Genomic DNA, 22,909 nt, shown 5'->3' with positions numbered 1-22,909 from the left:
AGAGGAATAGGAGTCTCCAAAGGCTCTAAATCATACCCACAGCGTTTGGCAAAGGACCAATCCATAAGACTCAAAGCGGCGCCAGAGTCGACATAGGCGTCCGTGGTAATAGATGACAAAGAGCAAATCAGGGTCACAGATAGAATAAACTTAGACGGTAAGGTGCAAATGGAAACAGATTTATCAAGCTTTTTAGTGCACTTAGAGCATGCTGATATAACATGAGTAGAATCACCACAATAGAAACACAACCCATTTTTCCGTCTAAAATTCTGCCGCTCGCTTCGGGACAGAATTCTATCACACTGCATACTCTCTGGCGACTTCTCAGTGGACACCGCCAGATGGTGCACTGGTTTGCGCTCCCGCAAACGCCTATCGATCTGAATAGCCATTGTCATGGACTCATTCAGACCCGCAGGCACAGGGAACCCCACCATAACATCCTTAATGGCATCAGAGAGACCCTCTCTGAAAGTCGCCGCCAGGGCGCACTCATTCCACTGAGTAAGCACAGACCATTTACGGAATCTTTGGCAGTAAATTTCCGCTTCATCTTGCCCCTGAGATAGGGACATCAAAGTTTTTTCTGCCTGAAGCTCCAAATGAGGTTCGTCATAAAGCAACCCCAAGGCCAGAAAAAACGCATCCACATTGAGCAACGCAGGATCCCCTGGTGTCAATGAAAAAGCCCAGTCTTGAGGGTCGCCCCGGAGCAAGGAAATCACAATCCTGACCTGCTGTGCAGGGTCTCCGGCAGAGCGAAATTTCAGGGACAAAAATAATTTGCAATTATTTCGAAAATTCTGAAACCCAGATCTATTCCCCGAGAAAAATTCCGGCAAAGGAATTCTCGGCTCAGATACAGGTGCATGACAAACAAAGTCTTGCAAATTTTGTACCTTCGTGGCGAGATTATTCAAACCTGCAGTTACACTCTGAAGATCCATTACAAACAGGTGGACACAGAGCCATTCAAAGATTAGAAGGAGAAAAAAAAAAAAAAAAATCTCAGCAGACTTCTTATTTCTCTCCTTTCTCAGCCAAGGATTTTAACCCTTTAGTGGGCCGGTCAAACTGTCATGTTCTCAATGGCAAGAGAACATAGCATCAGCATATATAGGAACTAGCTCTTGGAAGATGGGAACTGAGCTGACCATGAACTAAACCTAACGCACAACTAGCAGTGGCCGGGTAGCATGCCTACGTTGATTCTAGATGCCCAGCACCAGCCGGAGGACTAAATAATGCTAGCAGAGGAAAATATTAGTCCTAGCTCACCTCTAGAGAAATACCCCGAAAGGAGACAGAGGCCCCCCACATGTATTGGCGGTGAATTAAGATGAAATAACAAACGTAGTATGAAAATAGGTTTAGCAAATTTGAGGTCCACTTACTACATAGCAGAAGACAGAAAGGACACTTTCATGGTCAGCTGAAAACCCTATCAAAACACCATCCAGAAATTACTTTAAAACTCTGGCATTAACTCATAACACCAGAGTGGCAATTCCTGTTCACAAGAGCTTTCCAGACACAGTAACAAAACTACAGCTGTGAACTGGAACAAAAATGCAAAAACAAACATGGACAAGAGTCCAACTTATCTAGTAGTTGTCTAGGAGCAGGAACAAGCACAGAGAGGCTTCTGATAACATTGTTGACCGGCAAGCAACTAACAGAGCAGCAAGGTTATATAGCGACTCCCACATCTTGATGGGAACAGGTGAACAGAGAAGATGAAGACACCAGTTCAATTCCACCAGTAGCCACCGGGGGAGCCCAGAATCCAAATTCACAACACCATAGGCATCAAGGGACACACTTTACAGCACAGCAAGGAAGGCTCCTAATCCCATCTGACTAAGGGGATCCCTAATTGTTTCCAAGCTGCCTGTACCTCACCATCACCTGTTACCGGTACCCTGGACTGTGACTTTTCACCACCAGTAAATAGGTAAAGAGACTACAACTTTGTATCCTCTGATTCTTTCTGGTACCACACCACCTTTGCCTACTACACCGGGAGCCCTGGGGACCCAGCTTCACCTGTGGGAAGCCATACCATCCTTGCTGCAGTGCCATCACCCCCAGAGGACCTCTTTAAGCAGCGTCGGTAATCCCTGACCGAATACTACAGGTGGCATCACGAACACTCTTTATTCAAATAACCCCTTTAAAGTCCTTTCCTTTTACTTGGACGCCCAGGGCCACGGACCGGGTCACTGACCACCTTTTTAACGACCACCAGACCCTGCCCGAGTACCCCAGGGTCCTAGCGGGCGCTCCATATACCTTGATGGGAGACCTTAATGCTGGAGCATAAACCAGGATGGGGGAGCATATGCCAGGATGAGGGAGCATATTCCAAGATTTGTGACCAGTATGGGTGAGCATGTAACAGGATGGGGGACCAGGATGGGGGAGCATATACCAGGACGGGGGAGCCTTCTGTTTAAGTTATGGGGTTGGGGGCGGAGCCAGTCAGTCATCGTTCTGAGAATACAGAGAGGCTACTGTTACCATGCCCCTTGCCCTGACTGACAGCCAGCCTCAATGTAGAGCCAGTGTCAATCAGTTCTGGGGACACGGTTACAGTGGCTGCTCTGTATACTCAAAGCACTGCCCCTGATGCCATGATAACAAAATTAATTTTCTCCCAGCTGCATTCACCTACATGCAGGCACTGGGAAACACAATAACGCTGTTAACCTGCAGATTAACCACATATTTGAAGGCTAATAGTGTAATTTCTGATTACAGAATCCATTTAATTTTATAGTACAATACTTCAAAAAAATGGCGCCAGAGTCAGCGCATGCGAATACTGCTCTATACCAATCAATTTTTTTAAAGAAATGGTGTCTGTGAATTTGCATATACAGTGCCTTTAATAAAATGGCACCAGATAGTGCAGTATGCGCACGTGCTGACTATGGCACCATTTTATTAAAGTAATGTATTGCAACATCAACATAGCAGTGCGTATGCACCGCCCATTATCATTATATCTATGGCCCTTGCATGCGCGCTGCTATGTTGACGCTGTAGTACATTACTTCAATAAAATGGCGCCGGAGTCGGCTATCCAACGCTATTTCATTGAAGACATTGTATATGCAAATTCGCAGACTTAGTGTCTTAATAAAAAAAAAAGGCACCAAAATGTATCAATAAAAATGCACGTAAAAAAATGTAAATGTAAATATATATCATGAAAAAACAGCAGCAAAGAACTGTTAAGCGGGGGGGCTGTAGGAACGCAGTTAAACGAAAGCTCCCCATGACTGTGTTGCCAAGGGGACTGGGGGAGCATTGTTTAAAATTAAAGCAGGGTCAGTGGGGATTGGTTTAGGGGGAGGAGGAAAGGGGTGGCCCGTAGCTTGTAGGGCGGGCTTGTAGGAAAAGTGCGGAAAAGGGGGCCATTACCTGGTTAGTCAGCGAAGTGAGAAGATGGGCATGATGTCCTCAGTCGATGCACTATTGGGGCAGTTGCGGGAGATGGCGCGGTTCAGGCGTGGCAGCTGGCTGGAGGAACAGCTGGCGTCTCTTCTGGGTGGTCCCGGTGTCCAGGGGACCAGATCCAGGAGGACCCGTCCCCCGGAGCGTTTGTCCCCGGAGCTGGGAGCGCGCGGCAGACGCCGGCCACGGAGCCCCTCTCGGGACCCTGCGGAGGGCGCGGGCCGCGGGTCACCAACCCTCCCCAGCCCGCCCTCCGGCAGGAATCCTCCGGCCGGCACTGCAGGCGCTGGGCGGCGATCCAGAGCAGCAGCGGTGCAGGCCCGAAGTGAGGCGCGGGCCGCACCGGAAGTACCTGGAGTGGATTTGGTTCAAGGGCGAAACATGGCGGCGGTGAGCAGGAGCGTTACCCGGCGCGGAGCAGCACGGTCAGCTGCTCTGGTGCTGGCGACGTCGACGACGAGGAGCCCTCAGGGAGCAGCGGTGGCACGGAGGGCCGGCAGCGATGGAAGCAGCGGTCCGGCGGCGGGTAACCTGGGGTCTGACCCACTCCAGGTGCCTGGCAGGGGCGGCGTTTCAAGAGGCAGGGTGACGGGCAGGCGTACCTCAACCCCCCAGCCTGGCCCAGTTCGGAGGGGCCGCAGTTCGGCAGATGCTGGGGCCCGTGGCAGGGCCCAGCAGGAAGACAGGCCTGGAGACGGGCTGGCAGCCGCCAGGTCCAGGTCGCCCAGAAGGTCGAGGGAGAGGTCCGTTTCATCTGCTCCGGTCCCCCCTGGTGACGAGGAGGCCAGGGGCGCGGGCCAGGAGCAACACAGCGGCGCGGAGGATTCCGGATCCGGGAGTGATCCACGCGATTTTGGTGATTGCACGGCTGGTGGGCAGCTGGGCAGCTTCGTGAGTATGAGGCTGATTCTTTTGCGGTGATGGATTGTGGAGTACGGTCTGGGGAGAGATGGTATGGGGGGGATGATCTGGCAGGGAGAGGAGGGGTTAGCACTGTTGGGGTTCCGGGGGTCAGGGAGCTTTTGGCGGGTATGTCTGTATGTATGATTTTGCGGAGATTGGATGGGGGGGGCCTGATAGTGCGCAGTCATCTCCGGTAGGTGCGTGGTTGCCGGCGTCTGGTAAGGGTGCTGGGGTGGTAGTGGGGTCTGATGGGGCGAGTGGCATTGAGCAAGTGTCGGCGGCAGGGGTGTCAGTGTCGGTTCAAATGGAAAAGGAAAAAGGGGATACGATTAAACTGGATGATAGAGCTAAGGGAGAGGTTTATGTGTGTTTTGAGGGGCCGTTAGGGGCTCATTTAAAGAAAGAAAGAAAGGAAAAAATTTGGAAGGATGAATATGTGGAGATTTTCTCCCTCTTGCCTTTGGAGAAGTTTAATCTAGATAAGGGTAAGAAGGAGGATAGTAAAAAGGAGGAGGAAGAAAAGAGTCGCTGGCGTTTAATACCGCAGACGTTTGTGAATTGGCAGCAGGCGTTTTCAATCTTGGCGAGTGTTATTGGGGAAAAGTTTCCTGAGAACTGTTCGGGCCTGTTTTGCTACTTGGATGCTATAGGGGAGGCATACAGAGTGTACGGGGGGCAGGCGTGGCTACGGTATGATGAGCAGTTTCGGCAAAGGAAGGCGGTCAGGCCCGAGATAAAATGGGATCAAAAAGATATAGGGTTGTGGTTGAAAGTTATGGCTCCAACGCTGTTTGGGCAGTCCTTTCATGGGGGGGAGGGTGTAGCGGTCAGCAGTCGGGACAGGGAGCTGGGGGACAGGGGTCACAAGGGGCTAAGGACAAAACAGGAACGTGTTGGCAGTTTAATGACCGCCAATGCAAATATGGCAGTACATGCAAGTTCAAGCATGTCTGTTCTCACTGCAGCGGGGCCTCACATGGAGCGGCCAAATGTTTTAAAAAAGCAAGGGGTAAACCAGCAGTGGGAGGCGGTCAAGGGGGTGACACAAGTGAAGGTTCAAAGGATGGCCCCTTATCTAAGTAGGTATCCAGATCGGGAAAAGGCGCGGCTACTATGGGACGGGTTTTCTGAGGGTTTTCGGATTCCTCATCCGGCTCATACTATCCCATTTTCAAAAAAGAATTTGAGGTCGGCTAATTTACAGGCGGATGTAGTTACGGCTAAATTGTCAAAGGAGGTGGAGTTGGGGCGTATGGTGGGGCCGTTTAGCGTTTTACCAATGGAAGGGGTGGTTGTTTCGCCTCTGGGGGTTGTCCCTAAAAAGGAGCCTAACAAGTTCCGCCTGATTCAGCATCTGTCGTATCCGAAGGGCCAGTCAGTTAATGATGGCATTGCTGAGGAGCTTTGTTCGGTGGTATATACTTCTTTCGATGCTGCGGTACAATGGGTGCGTAGGTATGGAGCCAGTGCCTTAATGGCTAAGACGGATGTCGAGTCGGCTTTCCAATTGCTACCGGTTCACCCCGATAGTATCCCATTGTTAGGATGTTTTTGGAACGGGGGGTTTTATTTGGATAGGTGTTTGCCTATGGGTTGTTCGATTTCATGTTCGTTGTTTGAGTCTTTTAGTACTTTTCTTGAGTGGGTTGTTCGGGATGTTTCCCAAATTCCGTCTGTCATCCACTACTTGGATGATTTTTTGTTTGTTGGCCCGCCGGATTCTTTGTTGTGTGGGAATTTGTTGGCTAGCATAGAATGGGTGGCGGGACAGTTTGGTGTGCCTTTGGAGCGGGAAAAAAACGGAGGGCCCTTGCAAGGTTTTGAGTTTTCTGGGTATTCTCAAAGACCCAGAGAGGATGGAGTGCAGGTTACCAGAGGAGAAGTTGTTGGGGTTACGACAGGAGGTGCTGAGATGTGAAAAGTTGGGCAAGGTTACGTTTAAAGAATTGCAGTCGCTGTTGGGGCGTTTGAATTTTGCGTGCCGTATCATGCCTATGGGCAGAATTTTTTGCAGAAACTTGTCCAGGGCGACTGCGGGTGTGAGGTCCGCACATCATTTCATATGATTGTCTAAGGAGCATAGGGAGGATTTAGTCATCTGGCGGCATTTTTTGGATAATTATAATGGCCGGGCTTTGATTCAACAGGAAGATTTGAATGATTTTGATTGCAAAATTTTTACGGACGCAGCTGGCAGTGTTGGCTATGGGGCCTATTGTGCGGGTAAATGGAGTGTTGGCGGATGGCCGGATTGGTGGTGTGAAACTGGTTTAACAAAAAATTTGGCATTGCTTGAGCTTTTTCCAATTGTGGTTTCGGTGTTCATTTGGGGTCGTATGTTTCAGGATAGGCGGGTACGTTTCCATTGCAATAATTTGAGCGTGGTGGCGGTGATTAATAGTCTTTCGTCTTCCTCTCCCCCGGTAATCAGACTGGTTCGGGAGTTAGTGTTACGGTGCTTGGAGTTGAATACTTGGATTTCGGCGGTGCATGTTCCCGGCGTTCAAAACTCTATAGCCGATGCTTTGTCTTGTTTTCAGTGGGAGCGTTTTCGGGAGTTGGTTCCAGAAGCAGAGGATGCAGGAACACCATGCCCTTCTCATTTGTGGCGGATTGTTGCGGACGAGGAGGTCGGTTGATACAGGCCTCGGTGTCGGGAAGGACGTGGTCAGGTTACGAATCATCATGGCATATGTGGAAAGGGTGGTTGGAGCAGTTGGGTTCGGTTGATTCTGATGGTGACAAGGTGATGGCGATTTTGTTTTTGATTGGGTCGGCGGAGGAATGGGGTTGGTCGGTGTCAAGGCTGAATAAATTTATATCTGGTTTGGCTTTTGGTTTCAAGCTTCAGGGTTCCGTGGATGTTACTAAGGATTTCTTGATTCGGCAGGCGTTGAAAGGTTTTCGGAAGGGTTCGTCAACTTGCGATGCGCGGCAGCCCATTTCTTTTGGGACGTTGGAGCGTTTGGGGGAGGCATTGGGGGGTCTTTGTAGTTCTCATTTCGAGGCTGTCTTGTTTCGGTTGGCGTTTTCATTGGCCTTTTTCGGGGCATTGAGACTTGGAGAGTTGGTGTCCCCTAATCGGTTTAAAGCGGGGGGTTTGTTTGCAGAGGATGTGGAATTTTGGGCTGGTGGAATCGCTTTTTGGATTAGGCGGTCAAAGACCGATCAGTTGGGTAAAGGGAAATGTGTAGTTTTGGGGAAGGTGGTTGGGGGTTTGATGTGCCCTCATCGGTGTTTGGAGGATTATTGGGGATTGTGGCCTGGCAGGTCTGGCCCACTTTTGCGGCACCAACAAGGTGAGTTTTTGTTGCGGTTTCAGTTCACGGTGGTATTGAGAAAAGGGCTGACGTCGTTAGGCCTTGACCCATTTTCCTTTGGGTCACACTCGTTTCGGATTGGGGTGGCATCTGAGGCTGCTGGTTTGGGTTTGGGTCCAGAAGTTATTAAGCGCATTGGCAGATGGGTGTCTAATTGGTACCTGTCTTATGTTCGACATTGATGTTGGTTACTGGTTTGGTGGCTATCAATTGTTGTTGTATTTTGCAGGTCGGACCCCACTGCTGGCCTGGATATTTGGACACTCTTTTGTGCATTGGGGTGCGATTCGTGCGGATGCTAGGCATGATGGTAGGCAAATGGGTTTTAAGAGAGATGAGGTGTTGGTTCGTTGGTTGGGTTTTCGGGGCATGTTGTGGTGCAGGATACTATCCGAGTTTGCCCGCGCTGCTAGATTGGATCGTTCCCCAGACATTGTTGTGGTGCATTTGGGTGGGAATGATTTGGGGTCTAAGCCGGTAAGAGAGTTGATTCGGGATATCCGCTTTGATTTCTTGAGATTGTGTGTATCCTTTCCAGGAATGGTGACAGTTTGGTCTGACATCGTGCCCAGGAAAATGTGGAGGGCGGTACGTTCCCTTAAGGGGATCAATAGGGCCCGGGTGAAGCTGAACAGGGCCGTGGCAAGCTTTGTCTCCCGGAATGGGGATGTGGCAGTTCGGCATTTTGAATTGGAGGCTGGTGTGGGAAATTTTTGGAGGCTTGATGGCGTTCATTTGAACGATATTGGTATGGACTTGTGGATGTTGGCTATACAGGAAGGTGTTGAGAGAGCCATGGCGGTGGTGGGGCACTCGCGAGCCTGAGGTGTTCAGTGCTGCTCGTGGTTGGCGGGGGCGGGGTTCTTGGAGTTGGTGTTTTATGGGGCTGATCTGGATTTGGTTTACTGGCTCTGGACAGGGAGTTTACCTCGGGAGCTTTGGGGTTTTGTTTGCCCGGAAAAACGGGTTACATGGTGCCCTTGAGCTGGAGGTTACGGCTGAGGGTAAAGAAGGTTTTCGTTTTAAAAGTTGTTTTGGGCTTTTGCCTATTGGGGGCCAGATTTATTAGCTCCAAGAACCCTCACCTCAAGTTTTTATACAAATGTATAAATGGTTATTTATGTTTGTTTTGTTAATAAAGTGGCCGCTGTGGCCAAATTATCCAAAGAATTAATTGTCGCGTCTTAATTGTGGGTAAGAAATATATTTTGGGGGAAGGTGGTCAGGGGTAGGCTTTATGTGGCATCTTGAAGGACCAATCTTGGGATACGCAGTCATGGGTTCAATACTTCCCCAAGCAACCAGCCAAAAGCCTCCAAGTATAGGAAAAATAGAGGGGAGGCAACACTCCAATGGAAATTATTTCCACTATTGTGCTGTGTCAATATATATAATTATATTATATACACACACTCCACATATGTTTACATACAGTTCTTATATACACTGTACACTCATGCATGCACTCTCCACATATATGCAAACATCTGACATGTATATACACACACAATTACACATACACTGGCCATATACAGAAACTGGAAATTAATAAAAACCTCTCTTGTCTGGCACATAGCATCTTGCATTAGGTAGTTTTTGTTTCCCTCCTCTCAGCTCTGTTTGCTGTCACGGTGGTTGAGGGGCACAATCACTAGCCCGAAGGCTGCAGGAGTCTTTAGAAGATATGAACTTCAGTGCTGGACAGTGTGTGGGGATAGGAAGCCTACAGTAAGAACATCATGCAAGGTTTATCACAGAAGAGGGAGGTGGAAGGAGGTAATCAAGGGCAGCACTCCAGCTCACTGCCTGATGAGTTATTGAGGGAGCAGGGTCAGCATTAAGGGCAGGCAGACCAGGCAGCTGCCTAGGGCCCACAACACCTCCAGGGTCCTGCAGCCAGTGGCGTGCCACTAATAGCGGCACACCACACGGCTGCTGTGAGGCTCACCCCCGCATTGTGCATTCAACTTATCCAGTTCAAAGCAGTGATGGTGGAGAGAGCATCATCTGACGCTCCCTCTCACATCACTCCCCCTCTTCTTCTGACTCAGTGAGTGCATGATGATGTCATATCATCGTGTACCATGCTGTGCCAGCAGTGGGGCTGATGAGACTGGAGCAGAGCCTGGAGCAGGGTGGGGAAAGAGGAGCAGAAGGTCTGCATTTTACTGTGTGTGGAGGGGCTGCATTCTATGTGTGTGGGGGCTGCATTATATTGTGCGTGTGGGGGCTGCATTATACTATGTGGGAGGGGGTGGCACTATACTGTGTGTGTATAGGGGAGCTGCATTATACTGTGTGAGGGGGACTGCATTATACTGTATGTGTGTCTGCACTATACTGTGTGTGTCTTCTTTATAGTGTGTGTGTAGGGGGGCTGCATTATAATGTGTGGGTGGGGGCTGCACTATACCCTGAGGGGCTGCATTATACTCTGAGGAGGGTTGCATTATACCCTGACTGGGCTGCATTATACTCTGAGGGGGCTGCATTATACTCTGAAGGGGCTGCAGTATACTGTGTGTGGGGGGGCTGCATTATACTGTGGGGGGGGGCTGCAGTATACTCTTTGATGTGGGCTGCAGTATTCTCTGAGTGGGAGATGCAGTATACTGTGAGGGGGCTGCATTATACTCCATGAAGGACCATGGGGAGTGCATTATACTATGTGGGACATACATTATACTGTATCAAGGACTATCTGTACCCATCATTCTTCCTAAGTCGGTGTAAAGAAACTTGGGAACAAGTGTCAAAGACTTCAATATTGTCGATTGTGCTCGTTTAACGGCCTGAAATCAGCAGATGTAAATACAACAGAAATGTTTCTGTGTGATGGGGAAATATGTGAGCATTTGGGGCCACACTTTAAACTTTTGCCCAGGGCCCCACTTTGTTTAAAACCCGCTCTACACAGGACAGGACATCGGCAGACACAAAACTGATTTTGCTGTCCCAGCAGATGTAGAGCAGGATCGCTGTGATACTACTTATCACTGGCAGGATAGTTACCAATGTACATAACAGCCCATCGATCCTGCTCTGCATCTCACCCCTAGCTGAGCATTAGTTTCAGAGCGCAGACTGCTGCTCACTTTCCCTTGGTGCAATGCATCATGGGAGAGTGACGTCATCAGAGCACAGGGGCTTGGGGAATCCCCTGGAGGAGACTTCAGCTGAAGTCGGCTCAAATAAATGAGAGGCTTGTGCCAAGAAAGGGAGTTTATTGTTTATAATTTGTCAAATTGATATTTTTACTTTTGCCTTTAAGTTAAATACTTAAAAAATTTGTGATAGGTTCACTTTAACCTAGTGGAAGCCAATGGGGATGAAAAACTCATAATTGGAAAATCTCGTTAAGAATGGGAACATATACTGTATAATAAAAATGTGGTCATGATATTCTTCAACTGTACTTACTGTTTACACACATGGCAACACACCAACGTCCACTTGTTTTGTTCTGGTTACAAGCCCAATTGGCATAATTCAATTTACTTCCATCAACAGTGCTGTATGGGTCACACTAGAAATTAAGCAATGATTGATTATCTCCTTATACTGTATCTGGGGATGACTAAGAATCCTCTAGGCCCTGAGGTAGTAAGGGCCATGAGGGAGGGAGGGAAGGAAGGAAGGAAGGAAGGAAGGAGGGAAGGAAGGAAGGAAGGAAGGAAGGAAGGAAGGAAGGAGGGAAGGAAGGAAGGAAGGAAGGAGGGAAGGAAGGAAGGAGGGAAGGAAGGAAGGAAGGAGGGAGGGAGGGAAGGAAGGAAGGAAGGAAGGAAGGAAGGAAGGAAGGAAGGAAGGAGAGAAGGAAGGAAGGAAGGAATTTGCACACTGGCCACTGGAGCTTTTTAGTTTTTAACTTGCTATTGTTTCAGGAAATAACACATGTACATAGCCACAATAGTTGGCTCCAGGCCCTATCTTTTGTATTGAAACCTCTAATGAGCCTCTACAAAATATCATTGAGAATGGAGGGGGAGCAGAACATAAAAAAATGGGAGACCCCTAATTGACAATGCCCAACTGCCTGATCTGTCAGTCTAACCTAGAATGTTCTTCTGTCTGTCATGCAAAAGGCGAGTATAGCACTAAAGACATCCCATAGAGATGGTGTAGGTCCCTTAAGAAGGATGTCCGGGCCAAGACTAGCTCCATTTCTCCTTCATATGTGCATTAATAGGTATATGGCGTCTATTCTTTAATATCAATGTTGCAAGGATGGGGTAACAAGTGTCAGACAGAACTGTTCCAGGAGAGGCATGATGGCGTTACCAAGCCTTAGTAGGGTGTCCCACATTAATTGTTTCAATGGAATCCCATGGAAATTATAACATTCATTAGGAAATACCATAAATATAGAAAATGATGTTGCACTTACCAATGTATTTTTCCAAACACCAATCCAAACATAGCTGAAATTTCTAGCATTTATCTTAAGGTATTGTTGTAGATTGCTATTTGCTGTACAGCTATGAGTGGAGCTCAAGTTTCCTCTACGACAACGACAGATTTCCTATGAAAAGGAAATATAAAAAATGTAAATGACAATATCAATCTACTGTAGATATTTTCTTTTTCTTAATGGAGTTTATTATCTGGGATAAAGCTACCTTTTCAAAGATCAGAGTTTAATGGACGCAACAATACAAAATATGCTATTTTTAAAAATAATTGTTTTCATTTATTTTTTGCAACTGAAAAACATTAATTTAAGCATGTATTTTTCTTTATTCTTTTTTATTTTTATTTTTTCTACTTTTTTTGCATACCTTTTTAGATCCGTTAGATGACTTAACTAGAGATGAGCCACCTCCCTAGTGTTCGGGTTCGGTTCGGTTCGTCAAACAGGGAGATGTTCGCCGAACTGTTCGTCGAACTGTTCGACGAACACCGTCGAACCCCATTGAAACCAATGGCAGGCAAACACAAACACATACAAACACATAGAAAACACATAGAAAACACCTTAAAAGGTGTCCAAAAGCTGACAAACTGCTCAGAAGACACAACAAACACATGGAAAAGTCACAACTACACATAGTCATGCGAAACGAAAAGAGGTGGAGGAGTAAAAGGAGGAGGAGACACAGATATAGGCATGTCATGCCCTTCTAAAGTTAAGAAAGGCTGGAGTAAAAATTTAAATTCACTCTACCAACACCCAGACGTCTTGACAAAAAAAAAAAGAAATATCTTTAGGTAGAATGGCGGCGGGTCCATTCAGAACACTTTCCTTAGAAGACGTAGTGGTACCCCCATTGGGAGTTGTGCCAAAAAATGAATCCAAAATATTCAGACTAATCCACCATTTGTCATATCCAGAGGGCAGGTCAGTAAACGACAACATCGACGTACATACTATGTACTGTACCTCCTTTGACGAGGCAATCAGGTGGGTCAAGAAGTTGGGAAGGGGCCCCCTAATGGCCAAAACAGACATTGAGGGGGATTTCCGGTTACTACTAGTGTTGAGCGATACCGTCCGATACTTGAAAGTATCGGTATCGGAAAGTATCGGCCGATACCGGCAAAGTATCGGATCTAATCCGATACCGATACCCGATACCAATACAAGTCAATGGGACACCAAGTATCGGACGGTATCCTGTATGGTTCCCAGGGTCTGAAGGAGAGGAAACTCTCCTTCAGGCCCTGGGATCCATATCAATGTGTAAAAGAAAGAATTAAAATAAAAAATAGGGATATACTCACCTCTCCGACGCAGCCTGGACTTTACCGCTGTAACCGGGAGCCGTTGTACCTAAGAATGTGCGCTTGAAGGGCCTTAGATGACGTCACGGCGCTCTGATTGGTCCATAGCGGTCGCGTGACCGCAGCTTCTGATTGGTCGCGTAGCGGTCGCGTGACCGCTACGCGACCAATCACAAAGCAGTGACGTCTTCTAAGGTATTTCAAGCGCTTGAAAGACCTTAGGTGACGTCACTGCTTTGTGATTGGTCGCGTAGCGGTCACGCGACCGCTACGAACCAATCAGAGCGCCGTGACGTCATCTAAGGCCCTTCAAGCGCGCATTTTTAGGTACAACGGCTCCCAGTTACGGCGGTAAAGTCCAGGCTGCGTCGGAGAGCTGAGTATATCCCTATTTTTTACTTTAATTTTTTCTTTTACACATTGATATTAATCCCGATACCGATTCCCGATACCACAAAAGTATCGGATCTCGGTATCGGAATTCCGATACCCGCAAGTATCGGCCGATACCCGATACTTGCGGTATCGGAATGCTCAACACTAGTTACTACCTGTGCCTCCGAATAGTGTCCTCCCATTGGGCTGCTTCTGTGAAGGAGCATACTACATAGATCGCTGTTTGCCCATGGGGTGCTCCATATCCTGCTCACTATTTGAGGCGTTTAGTTGCTTCCTCGAATGTGTCGTCATGGACGTTTGTAAGGCAGCACATATTATCCATTACCTCGACGACTTCTTATGCCTGGGCCCAAAAGTTTCGCCACAGTGTGAAAACACGTGGTAGTCCACCTGTGAGAAGGAGAGAGCTGGAGGGAGACTGGACACCCCAGAGCCGAGGGGTTAGAATGAGAAAGAAAGAAGGCGGTGTAGCTTACTTCATGGGTGGGGTTCTCTGCTGAGTAGCAGAAATTGCTACTAGGCCCAAAAGGATTTCCTTGGCCAAATGCCATTAAAAAATAGTAGTTAGGTAAACAGGCGGTGTAGCTTGCTTCATAGGTGGGGTACTCTGCTGAGTAGCACAAAATGCTATTAGGTACAAAACGATTTCCTGGGCTAGATCAGTTAAAAATTAGTAATTAGATCAACAGGCGATGTAGCTTGCTTCATGGGTGGGGTACGCTGCTGAGTTGCACCAAATTCTACTAGGCCCAAAAGGATTTCCTGGGCTAGATGCCATTAGAAAATGGTAAGTAAACAGGTGGTGTAGCTTGCTTCATGGGTGGGGTACGCTGCTGAGTTGCACCAAATTGTACTAGGCCCAAAAGGATTTCCTGGGCTAGATGCCGTTACAGAATAGTAGTTAGGTAAACAGGCGGTGTAGCTTGCTTCATGGGTGGGGTACACTGCTGAGTTGCACCAAATTCTACTAGGCCCAAAAGGATTTCCTGGGCTAGATGCCATTACAAAATAGTAGTTAGGTAAACAGGCGGTGTAGCTTGCTTCATGGGTGGGGTACGCTGCTGAGTAGCACTAAATTCTACTAGGCCCAAAAGGATTTCCTGGGCTAGATGCCGTTACAAAATAGTACTTAGGTAAACAGGCGGTGTAGCTTGCTTCATGGGTGAAGTATGCTGCTGAGTAGCACCAAATTCTACTAGGCCCCAAAGGATTTCCTAGGCCAGATGCTGTTAAAAATAGTACTTAGGTAAACAGGCGGTGGGTGGCTGGGCTACTCTGCTGACTAGCAGACACTGAAGCTTTGGAGCAGACCTCTGAATCCCAGGCCATAGTATGAGTAAACAACTCTGCAGACGACCCCACCCACCTGGAATTGACGATGGCAACATCATGTAAAACTCAGCAAGGAGACTAAATCAAAGAGTCTCCATTTTTTCCAAAAATTCGGCCACAGACACCACTTAAGTGGGATCAATTTCGCCAGAGTTTTTTAAAACGGTTGGTGAGGTGATTTTCAAAAATCATCAAGCTTTTAGTCTCCCCAAGATGACACAGGGGTAGAAAAGTCCTTGCGGATCCAGGATTTGTTCATCTTGATGAACGTTAGTCTGTCTACATTGTCACTGGACAGCCGCGTGCGCTTATCTGTCAGCACACCACCAGCAGCGCTGAACACACGTTCAGAGAGAACGCTGGCTGCGGGGCACGACAAGATCTCCAAAGCATGAGTGGCGAGCTCAGGCCATTTTTCAAGATTGGAAGCCCAAAATGAGCAAGGGTCCAGTTCCACAGCCATGGCATCGATGTTAACTTGGAGATACTCTTGTACCATCCTCTCTAGGCGTTGGCTGTGCGTCAGACTTCTTGTCTCCTGTGGCCTTGCAAAGGATGGTCTAAAAAAATCTTGAAAAGATTGGAAAAAATTGCTGTTACCACCAGATACGATGTTACTGTTACGGTTTGAGTGATGACTCGATAGTCCCACAGTTGGCAAGTTAGAACTCAGAGATTCACTACATGCACCACTGGTGTTTTGTGGAAAAGGAGATGTTAGATTCTGTAACAGTCTCTGCTGATACTCCTGCATGCGTGAATCCCTTTCTATGGCAGGAATTATTTCGCCAAATTTGCTTTTGTACCAGGGATCTAAGAGTGTGGCAACCCAGTAGTCGGCATTACCTCGGATTCTGACAATCCGAGGGTCATGTTGCAGGTAGTGCAGCAAGAAGGCACTCATGTGTCTTGCACATCCAGGAAGACCAAGTCCTTGTTGTCTTGGTGGTGGCGAGGTGAGAATCATGCTTCCATTGTCTGCCCTCTCCCCCCAACCTCGCACAACAGAAATTTGATCAAGGTCTCCCTCATCTGATGAGTCTTCCATGCCCAGCGCCAGTTCGTCCTCCACTTTTTCCTCGCCTCCTGCACCTTCCTCAACAGTTTGGCTGCTACCATGCGCCCTCGGTAATCCCTCTCCACCAGCCTCCAATGCCAGCCGCCTTGGTGCTGCCAACCTTCTTGACCTTGGAGATATGATCCCTTCTGCATACGATTCCTCCTGTTCATCCTCCTCTTGTTCCACCACCTGACTCCGAACACTGTGTAAGGTGTGCTCCAGCATGTAAATTACCAGAATGGTCATGCTGATTATGGCATCGTCAGCACTAAACATCTTCGTTGCTATTTCAAAACTGTGCAGAAGGGTGCATAGGTCCCTGATCTGAGACCACTCCTGCAGCGTGATTTGCCCCACCTCTTGATCTCGTTGGCCCAGGCTATACGTCATAACGTATTGCACCAGGGCTCGTCAGTGCTGCCACAGTTACTGCAACATGTGCAGAGTTGAATTCCACCGTGTGGGCACATCGCATTTCAGCCGGTGAACTAGCAGGCCCAACGACTTCTGTAGAGATGCAAGTCGTCGAGCTGCGGGATGCGAATGGCAGAAGTGAGCACACAGCGACTGTGCCCTCTGCAGAAGCCCATCTAGTCCGGGATAGTGGGATTAAAATTGCTGGACAACCAGGTTCAAAATGTGAGCCATACAAGGCACTTGTGTGACATTGCCCTGGCGAAGGGCCGCACCCAGGTTTGCAGCATTGTCGCACACGGCCTTCCCTGGCTGGAGGTTGAGTGGAGACAACCATTGATGGAACTCGGTCTATAGATCTGACCACAACTCCTCAGCTCTGTGACTCACATTTCCCAGACATTTCAATGTAAACACTGCCTGATGCCGTTGAGCCCTGGTGACAGCATAGTGAGGAGGTATGCAGGATTCCTTCTGCGCAGTTACAATGCGGGTGGCATTACCAGACAGGCTTTGGGTGCAGGTGGAGGACCGAGAGGAGGTTGAGGAGGCAGAAGCAGTGGAGGAACTTCTAGAGGCAGAGGATCGACGAGCAACTCGTGGGGACGGCAAGACTTGGACAGCAGCCCCTTCTCCTGATGTCGCCGTAGTTACCCAGTGCCCAGTCACCGACATGTAATGCCCCTGTCCATGTCTACTCGTCCAAGTGTCTGTGGTGAAATGCACCCTGTCACACACAGAGTTTCTCAAGGAAGCGGTGATGTTGTGTGCGACATGCTGGTGTAGCACAGGCACAGCTTTCTTTGAGAAGTAGTGGCGACTGGGCATCTGGTACTGGGGCACTGCGACGGACATAAGGTCTCGAAAATCCTCTGTGTCCACCAGGCAGAAAGGCAGCATTTCTGTAGCCAACAGCTTGCAGATGGAGAAATTCAACCTCTTAGCTTTGTCATGGCTAGGAGGAAATGGTCTTTTACTTGTCCACATCTGAGGGACTAAGGGCTGGCTGCCGTGCTAGATGGAGTTGAGTAGGGTGTCCCCGGCAAACTGCTGGAATGTGAGGAAGGTGCAGGAAGGAGATGTTATGTTGCCTTGATCAAAATGTGGTGTTGATGTCGGAGAGCGCTCAACACCAGCAGGTGTTTCCACTTGCAAATGTCCTGATGACCTGCCAATCACACTGGCTGTTGCGGGTAAAGAGGTGGAAGGTCTGCTTCCAAAACCATGTGCAACTGCTGTCTCCACAGTCACAGAGGATGAAGAGGATGCGGATGCACTTGATGGGGCAGACGGTGGTTGACCCGGCCCACTAGGCCGCATTGTAGCACAGTGAGCTTCCCACTGCAACTTATGCCTCATATCCATGTGATGGTTCATGCATGAAGTACTCAAGCTAGTGATTTTTTGGCCTCTACTGAGATTTTGTTGAAAAATCTTACAGACAACATGAGTTGGGTCATCCTTTACGATGTCAAAAAATGCCCAGGCTATGCAAGGCTTAGAGCCCGTGCGACCTGAAGAGCCACCATGACTTCTGGTCTGAGGCACAATTGGGGTTGAGGATGCAGTTGTTGACGTGCTTCCAGTACTCCGTCTCTGTCCAGGAAGGCGCACCGGTACCTCATCGTCAGACTCGTCACTTGCATCCTCCTCCACCTCCCTTGCTGACCTCATGGACTGGCAGACTGGGGGTTTACAGTAAGTGGGGTCTACAACCTCGTCATCATCATCCTGTGTGTTCTCACACCTGTCGTCCTCAGAGCCAACCCCTTCCTGCCCCGACTGAAAAGTCAAGTTTTAGTTCCAATCAGGTATCTCAGTCTCATCATCATCTTCCTCATTGTCTCCACCAACAGGAGTTACAGTTTGGGAACAAGGGTCTACATTATGCTCAGAACCTTCTTCATCTGGGCCTGGATACGACTCACAAAGATTCTGGGCATCAGTGCAGATCATTTCCTCATCTGGATTCACAGAAGCTCTGGAGCAGACCTCTGATTCCCAGGCTATAGTATGCGTAAACAGCTCTACAGACTCAACCATGTGTGCTACCCCATGCTCAGATGGGCAGCTGGAGACTTGGGAGCTGTGAGGAAGCAAGTGCGATTGGGGTACTCTGAGGACTGGAGTAGTTGTGATGTTGAAGTTGACATGGAGGAGAGCCCACTTGAACGAGCACTTGATATCCGTTCAAGCAGCTGCTGTTTTTGTGCCTCATCTGAAATTTTTGGCGATGCTTGTAGCGATGGTCATAAGAAAGGGATCATATCAGATTGTCCATGAAAAGAAGTAGACATCTTACTTTGGCCGGAAGATGGTCTTTCTTCTGCAGATGTTACTGTTGCTTTACCACCTACCCCACGGACACAACCTTTTTTTCCCTTTCCAACATGCCTATTCCCCTTTCCACCAGCAGCAGGCCTTTTGCCACTCATTTTAGTGCTTAATTGGCAACTCTGTATCTGAAGTTGTTGGCACAACAACCGATGGATGAAAACCGAGCAGAACTGAGTGGCCAAACTGTGGTACTAGGCCCAAAACTATCAACTGGAATAGATGCAGTGAAAATAGAGATACACAGGCGGTGTAGCTAGCTTCACAGGCGGGCTACTCTGCTGACGTGCAGACAATGTTACTAGGCCCAAAACTATCAACTGGATTAGATGTAGTGAAAATAGAGATACACAGGCGGTATTGTTTGTTTCACAGGCGGGCTACTCTGCTGACATGCAGAAAATGCTACTAGGCCCAAAACTATCAACTGGATTAGATGCAGTGAAAATAGAGATACACAGGCGGTATAGTTTGTTTCACAGGCGGGCTACTCTGCTGAAGTGCAGACAATGCTACTAGGCCCAAAACTATCAACTGGATTAGATGCAGTGAAAATAGAGATACACAGGCGGTATAGTTTGTTTCACAGGCGGGCTACTCTGCTGACGTGCAAACAATGCTAATAGGCCCAAAACTATCAACTGGATTAGATGCAGTGAAAATAGAGATACACAGGCGGTATAGTTTGTTTCACAGGCGGGCTACTCTGCTGACGTGCAAACAATGCTAATAGGCCCAAAACTATCAACTGGATTAGATGCAGTGAAAATAGAGATACACATGCGGTATAGTTTGTTTCACAGGCGGGCTACTCTGCTGACGTGCAGACAATGCTACTAGGACCAAAACTATCAACTGGATTAGATGCAGTGAAAATAGAGATACACAGGCGGTATAGTTTGTTTCACAGGCGGGCTACTCTGCTGACGTGCAAACAATGCTACTAGGCCCAAAACTATCAACTGGATTAGATGCAGTGAAAATAGAGATACACAGGCGGTATAGTTTGTTCACAGGCGGGCTACTCTGCTGAAGTGCAGACAATGCTACTAGGACCAAAACTATCAACTGGATTAGATGCAGTGAAAATAGAGATACACAGGGGGTATAGTTTGTTTCACAGGCGGGCTACTCTGCTGACGTGCAGACAATGCTACTAGGCCCAAAACTATCAACTGGATTAGATGCAGTGAAAATAGAGATACACAGGCGGTATAGTTTGTTTCACAGGCGGGCTACTCTGCTGACGTGCAGACAATGCTACTAGGACCAAAACTATCAACTGGATTAGATGCAGTGAAAATAGAAATACACAGGCGGTATAGTTTGTTTCACAGGCGGGCTACTCTGCTGACGTGCAAACAATGCTACTAGGCCCAAAACTATCAACTGGATTAGATGCAGTGAAAATAGAGATACACAGGCGGTATAGTTTGTTCACAGGCGGGCTACTCTGCTGAAGTGCAGACAATGCTACTAGGCCCAAAACTATCAACTGGATTAGATGCAGTGAAAATAGAGATACACAGGCGGTATAGTTTGTTCACAGGCGGGCTACTCTGCTGAAGTGCAGACAATGCTACTAGGACCAAAACTATCAACTGGATTAGATGCAGTGAAAATAGAGATACACAGGGGGTATAGTTTGTTTCACAGGCGGGCTACTCTGCTGACGTGCAGACAATGCTACTAGGCCCAAAACTATCAACTGGATTAGATGCAGTGAAAATAGAGATACACAGGCGGTATAGTTTGTTTCACAGGCGGGCTACTCTGCTGACGTGCAGACAATGCTACTAGGACCAAAACTATCAACTGGATTAGATGCAGTGAAAATAGAAATACACAGGCGGTATAGCATGTTTCACAGGCGGGCTAGTCTGCTGACGTGCAGACACTGCTACTAAGCCCCAAACCCCAAAACGATTTACTGGGTTAGATGCCGTAAAAATTGAGATACACAGGCGGTGTAGCTAGCTTCACAGGTGGGCTACTCTAATGACGTGCAGACAATGCTACTAAGCCCAAAACTATCAACTGGATTAGATGCAGTGAAAATAGAGATACACAGGCGGTATAGTTTGTTTCACAGGTGGGCTACTCTGCTGACGTGCAGACAATGCTACTAGGCCCAAAACTATCAACTGGATTAGATGCAGTGAAAATAGAGATACACAGGCGGTATAGTTTGTTTCACAGGCGGGCTACTCTGTTGACGTGCAGACAATGCTACTAGGCCCAAAACTATGAACTGGATTAGATGCAGTGAAAATAGAGATACACAGGCGGTATAGTTTGTTTCACAGGCGGGCTACTCTGCTGACGTGCAGACAATGCTACTATGCCCAAAACTATCAACTGGATTAGATGCAGTGAAAATAGAGATACACAGGCGGTATAGTTTGTTTCACAGGCGGGCTATTCTGCTGACATGCAGACAATGCTACTAGGCCCAAAACTATCAACTGGATTAGATGCAGTGAAAATAGAGATACACAGGTGGTATAGTTTGTTTTACAGGCGGGCTACTCTGCTGACGTGCAGACGATGCTACTAGGCCCAAAACTATCAATTGGATTAGATGCAGTGAAAATAGGGATACACAGGCGGTATAGTTTGTTTCACAGGCGGGCTACTGTGCTGACGTGCAGACACTGCTACTAAGCCCAAAACCCCAAAATGATTTACTGGGTTAGATGCAGTAAAAATTGAGATACACAGGTGGTGTAGCTAGCTTCACAGGCAGGCTACTCTGCTGACGTGTAGACACTGCTACTAAGCCCAAAACCCCAAAACGATTTACTGGGTTAGATGCCGTAAAAATTGAGATACACAGGCGGTGTAGCTAGCTTCTCAGGCGGGCTACTCAGATGACTATCAGACAATGCTACTAGCCCAAAAGGATTGGCTGAGCTAGATTACACCAAATGCTGTGACTAACACTTGCACAGCACTGGCTCAGACCTGCCTGGCAAACAGTGCTATGAACTGCTGTAACCTACCCTGAAAAGGGTTGATATTACAACTAGTCCCAACTCCCGACTCCCTAAACCTATCTCTCAGAAAATTCGCTGGCGAAAAAAAGACTCTTTGACTGTATAGCTCCCACAGCAGCAGCGGTGCCGTCTAACACTAAGCTGCAGCAGTGAGGAAATGGTGACTACGGGTCAAATGGCTGGTTCTCATTGGGCAAGGAGTGACATGTGACATACACAGCCAATGACACATGCCCTTGCTTGTCTGCATCACATGCACATTGCTGTGTGTGTGCACACTGCTGATAGGCTGAGAGACTGCACCGCCCCTCTGTAAATGCGGGAAAGAAAAAAAAAATGGAGATCGGCGTTATTTCAGCACAGATCTATCCCCCGCCCCCCCACCCACTATACACTGAAAGAGTCCATTAACAATGATAAACAGTTTTAATGTGCAAATCAAGCTAGGCTTTTGGTGAACGAACAGTTATCGAACAGAAACTCGAACAGCCGAATTTTAAGCAAATTGTTCGGGTTCGTCGAATGACTCGAACACTGCCCAAAACACCTCGAATTTGAAATTGGCGAACTCGAACACCGCTCATCTCTAGACTTAACTTCTCCTTGTACAATACACTGCAATACTTCAGTATTTTAGAACATTTTTAAATGACCTATCTCCTATGAATACAGTGACATGCTCTGCTTCATAGAAATATAAACATAGGTTAGCCATCAGCAGTAGTGTTGAGCGATACCGTCCGATACTTGAAAGTATCGGTATCGGAAAGTATCGGCCGATACCGGCAAAGTATCGGATCCAATCCGATACCGATACCCGATACCAATACAAGTCAATGGGACTCAAGTATCGGACGGTATCCCTGATGGTTCCCAGGGTCTGAAGGAGAGGAAACTCTCCTTCAGGCCCTGGGAACCATATTAATGTGTAAAAGAAAGAATTAAAATAAAAAATATTGCTATACTCACCT

At 47.8% G+C, this 22,909-nt stretch overlaps 1 protein-coding gene across 2 annotated transcripts in view; it reads right to left on the bottom strand.

Annotated features, from left to right (window-relative positions):
* LOC143768949 (bone marrow proteoglycan-like) overlaps positions 1-22,909 on the bottom strand; it is a 52,090-nt gene that overhangs the window by 5,575 nt on the left and 23,606 nt on the right. For both annotated transcript variants that reach the window (XM_077257555.1, XM_077257554.1), the window contains exons 3-4: positions 12,070-12,204; positions 11,106-11,211 (exon numbers count right to left, since the gene is read on the bottom strand). In XM_077257555.1, coding sequence (XP_077113670.1) covers positions 11,106-11,211; positions 12,070-12,204 — 241 coding nt within the window. The remainder of the gene's footprint in view (positions 1-11,105; positions 11,212-12,069; positions 12,205-22,909) is intronic.

Source organism: Ranitomeya variabilis, chromosome 4, assembly GCF_051348905.1.
Source record: "Ranitomeya variabilis isolate aRanVar5 chromosome 4, aRanVar5.hap1, whole genome shotgun sequence".
Taxonomy (NCBI): domain Eukaryota; kingdom Metazoa; phylum Chordata; class Amphibia; order Anura; family Dendrobatidae; genus Ranitomeya; species Ranitomeya variabilis.
Note: the sequence above shows the minus strand (reverse complement) of the source record. Positions and strands in the feature narration are given on the sequence as shown.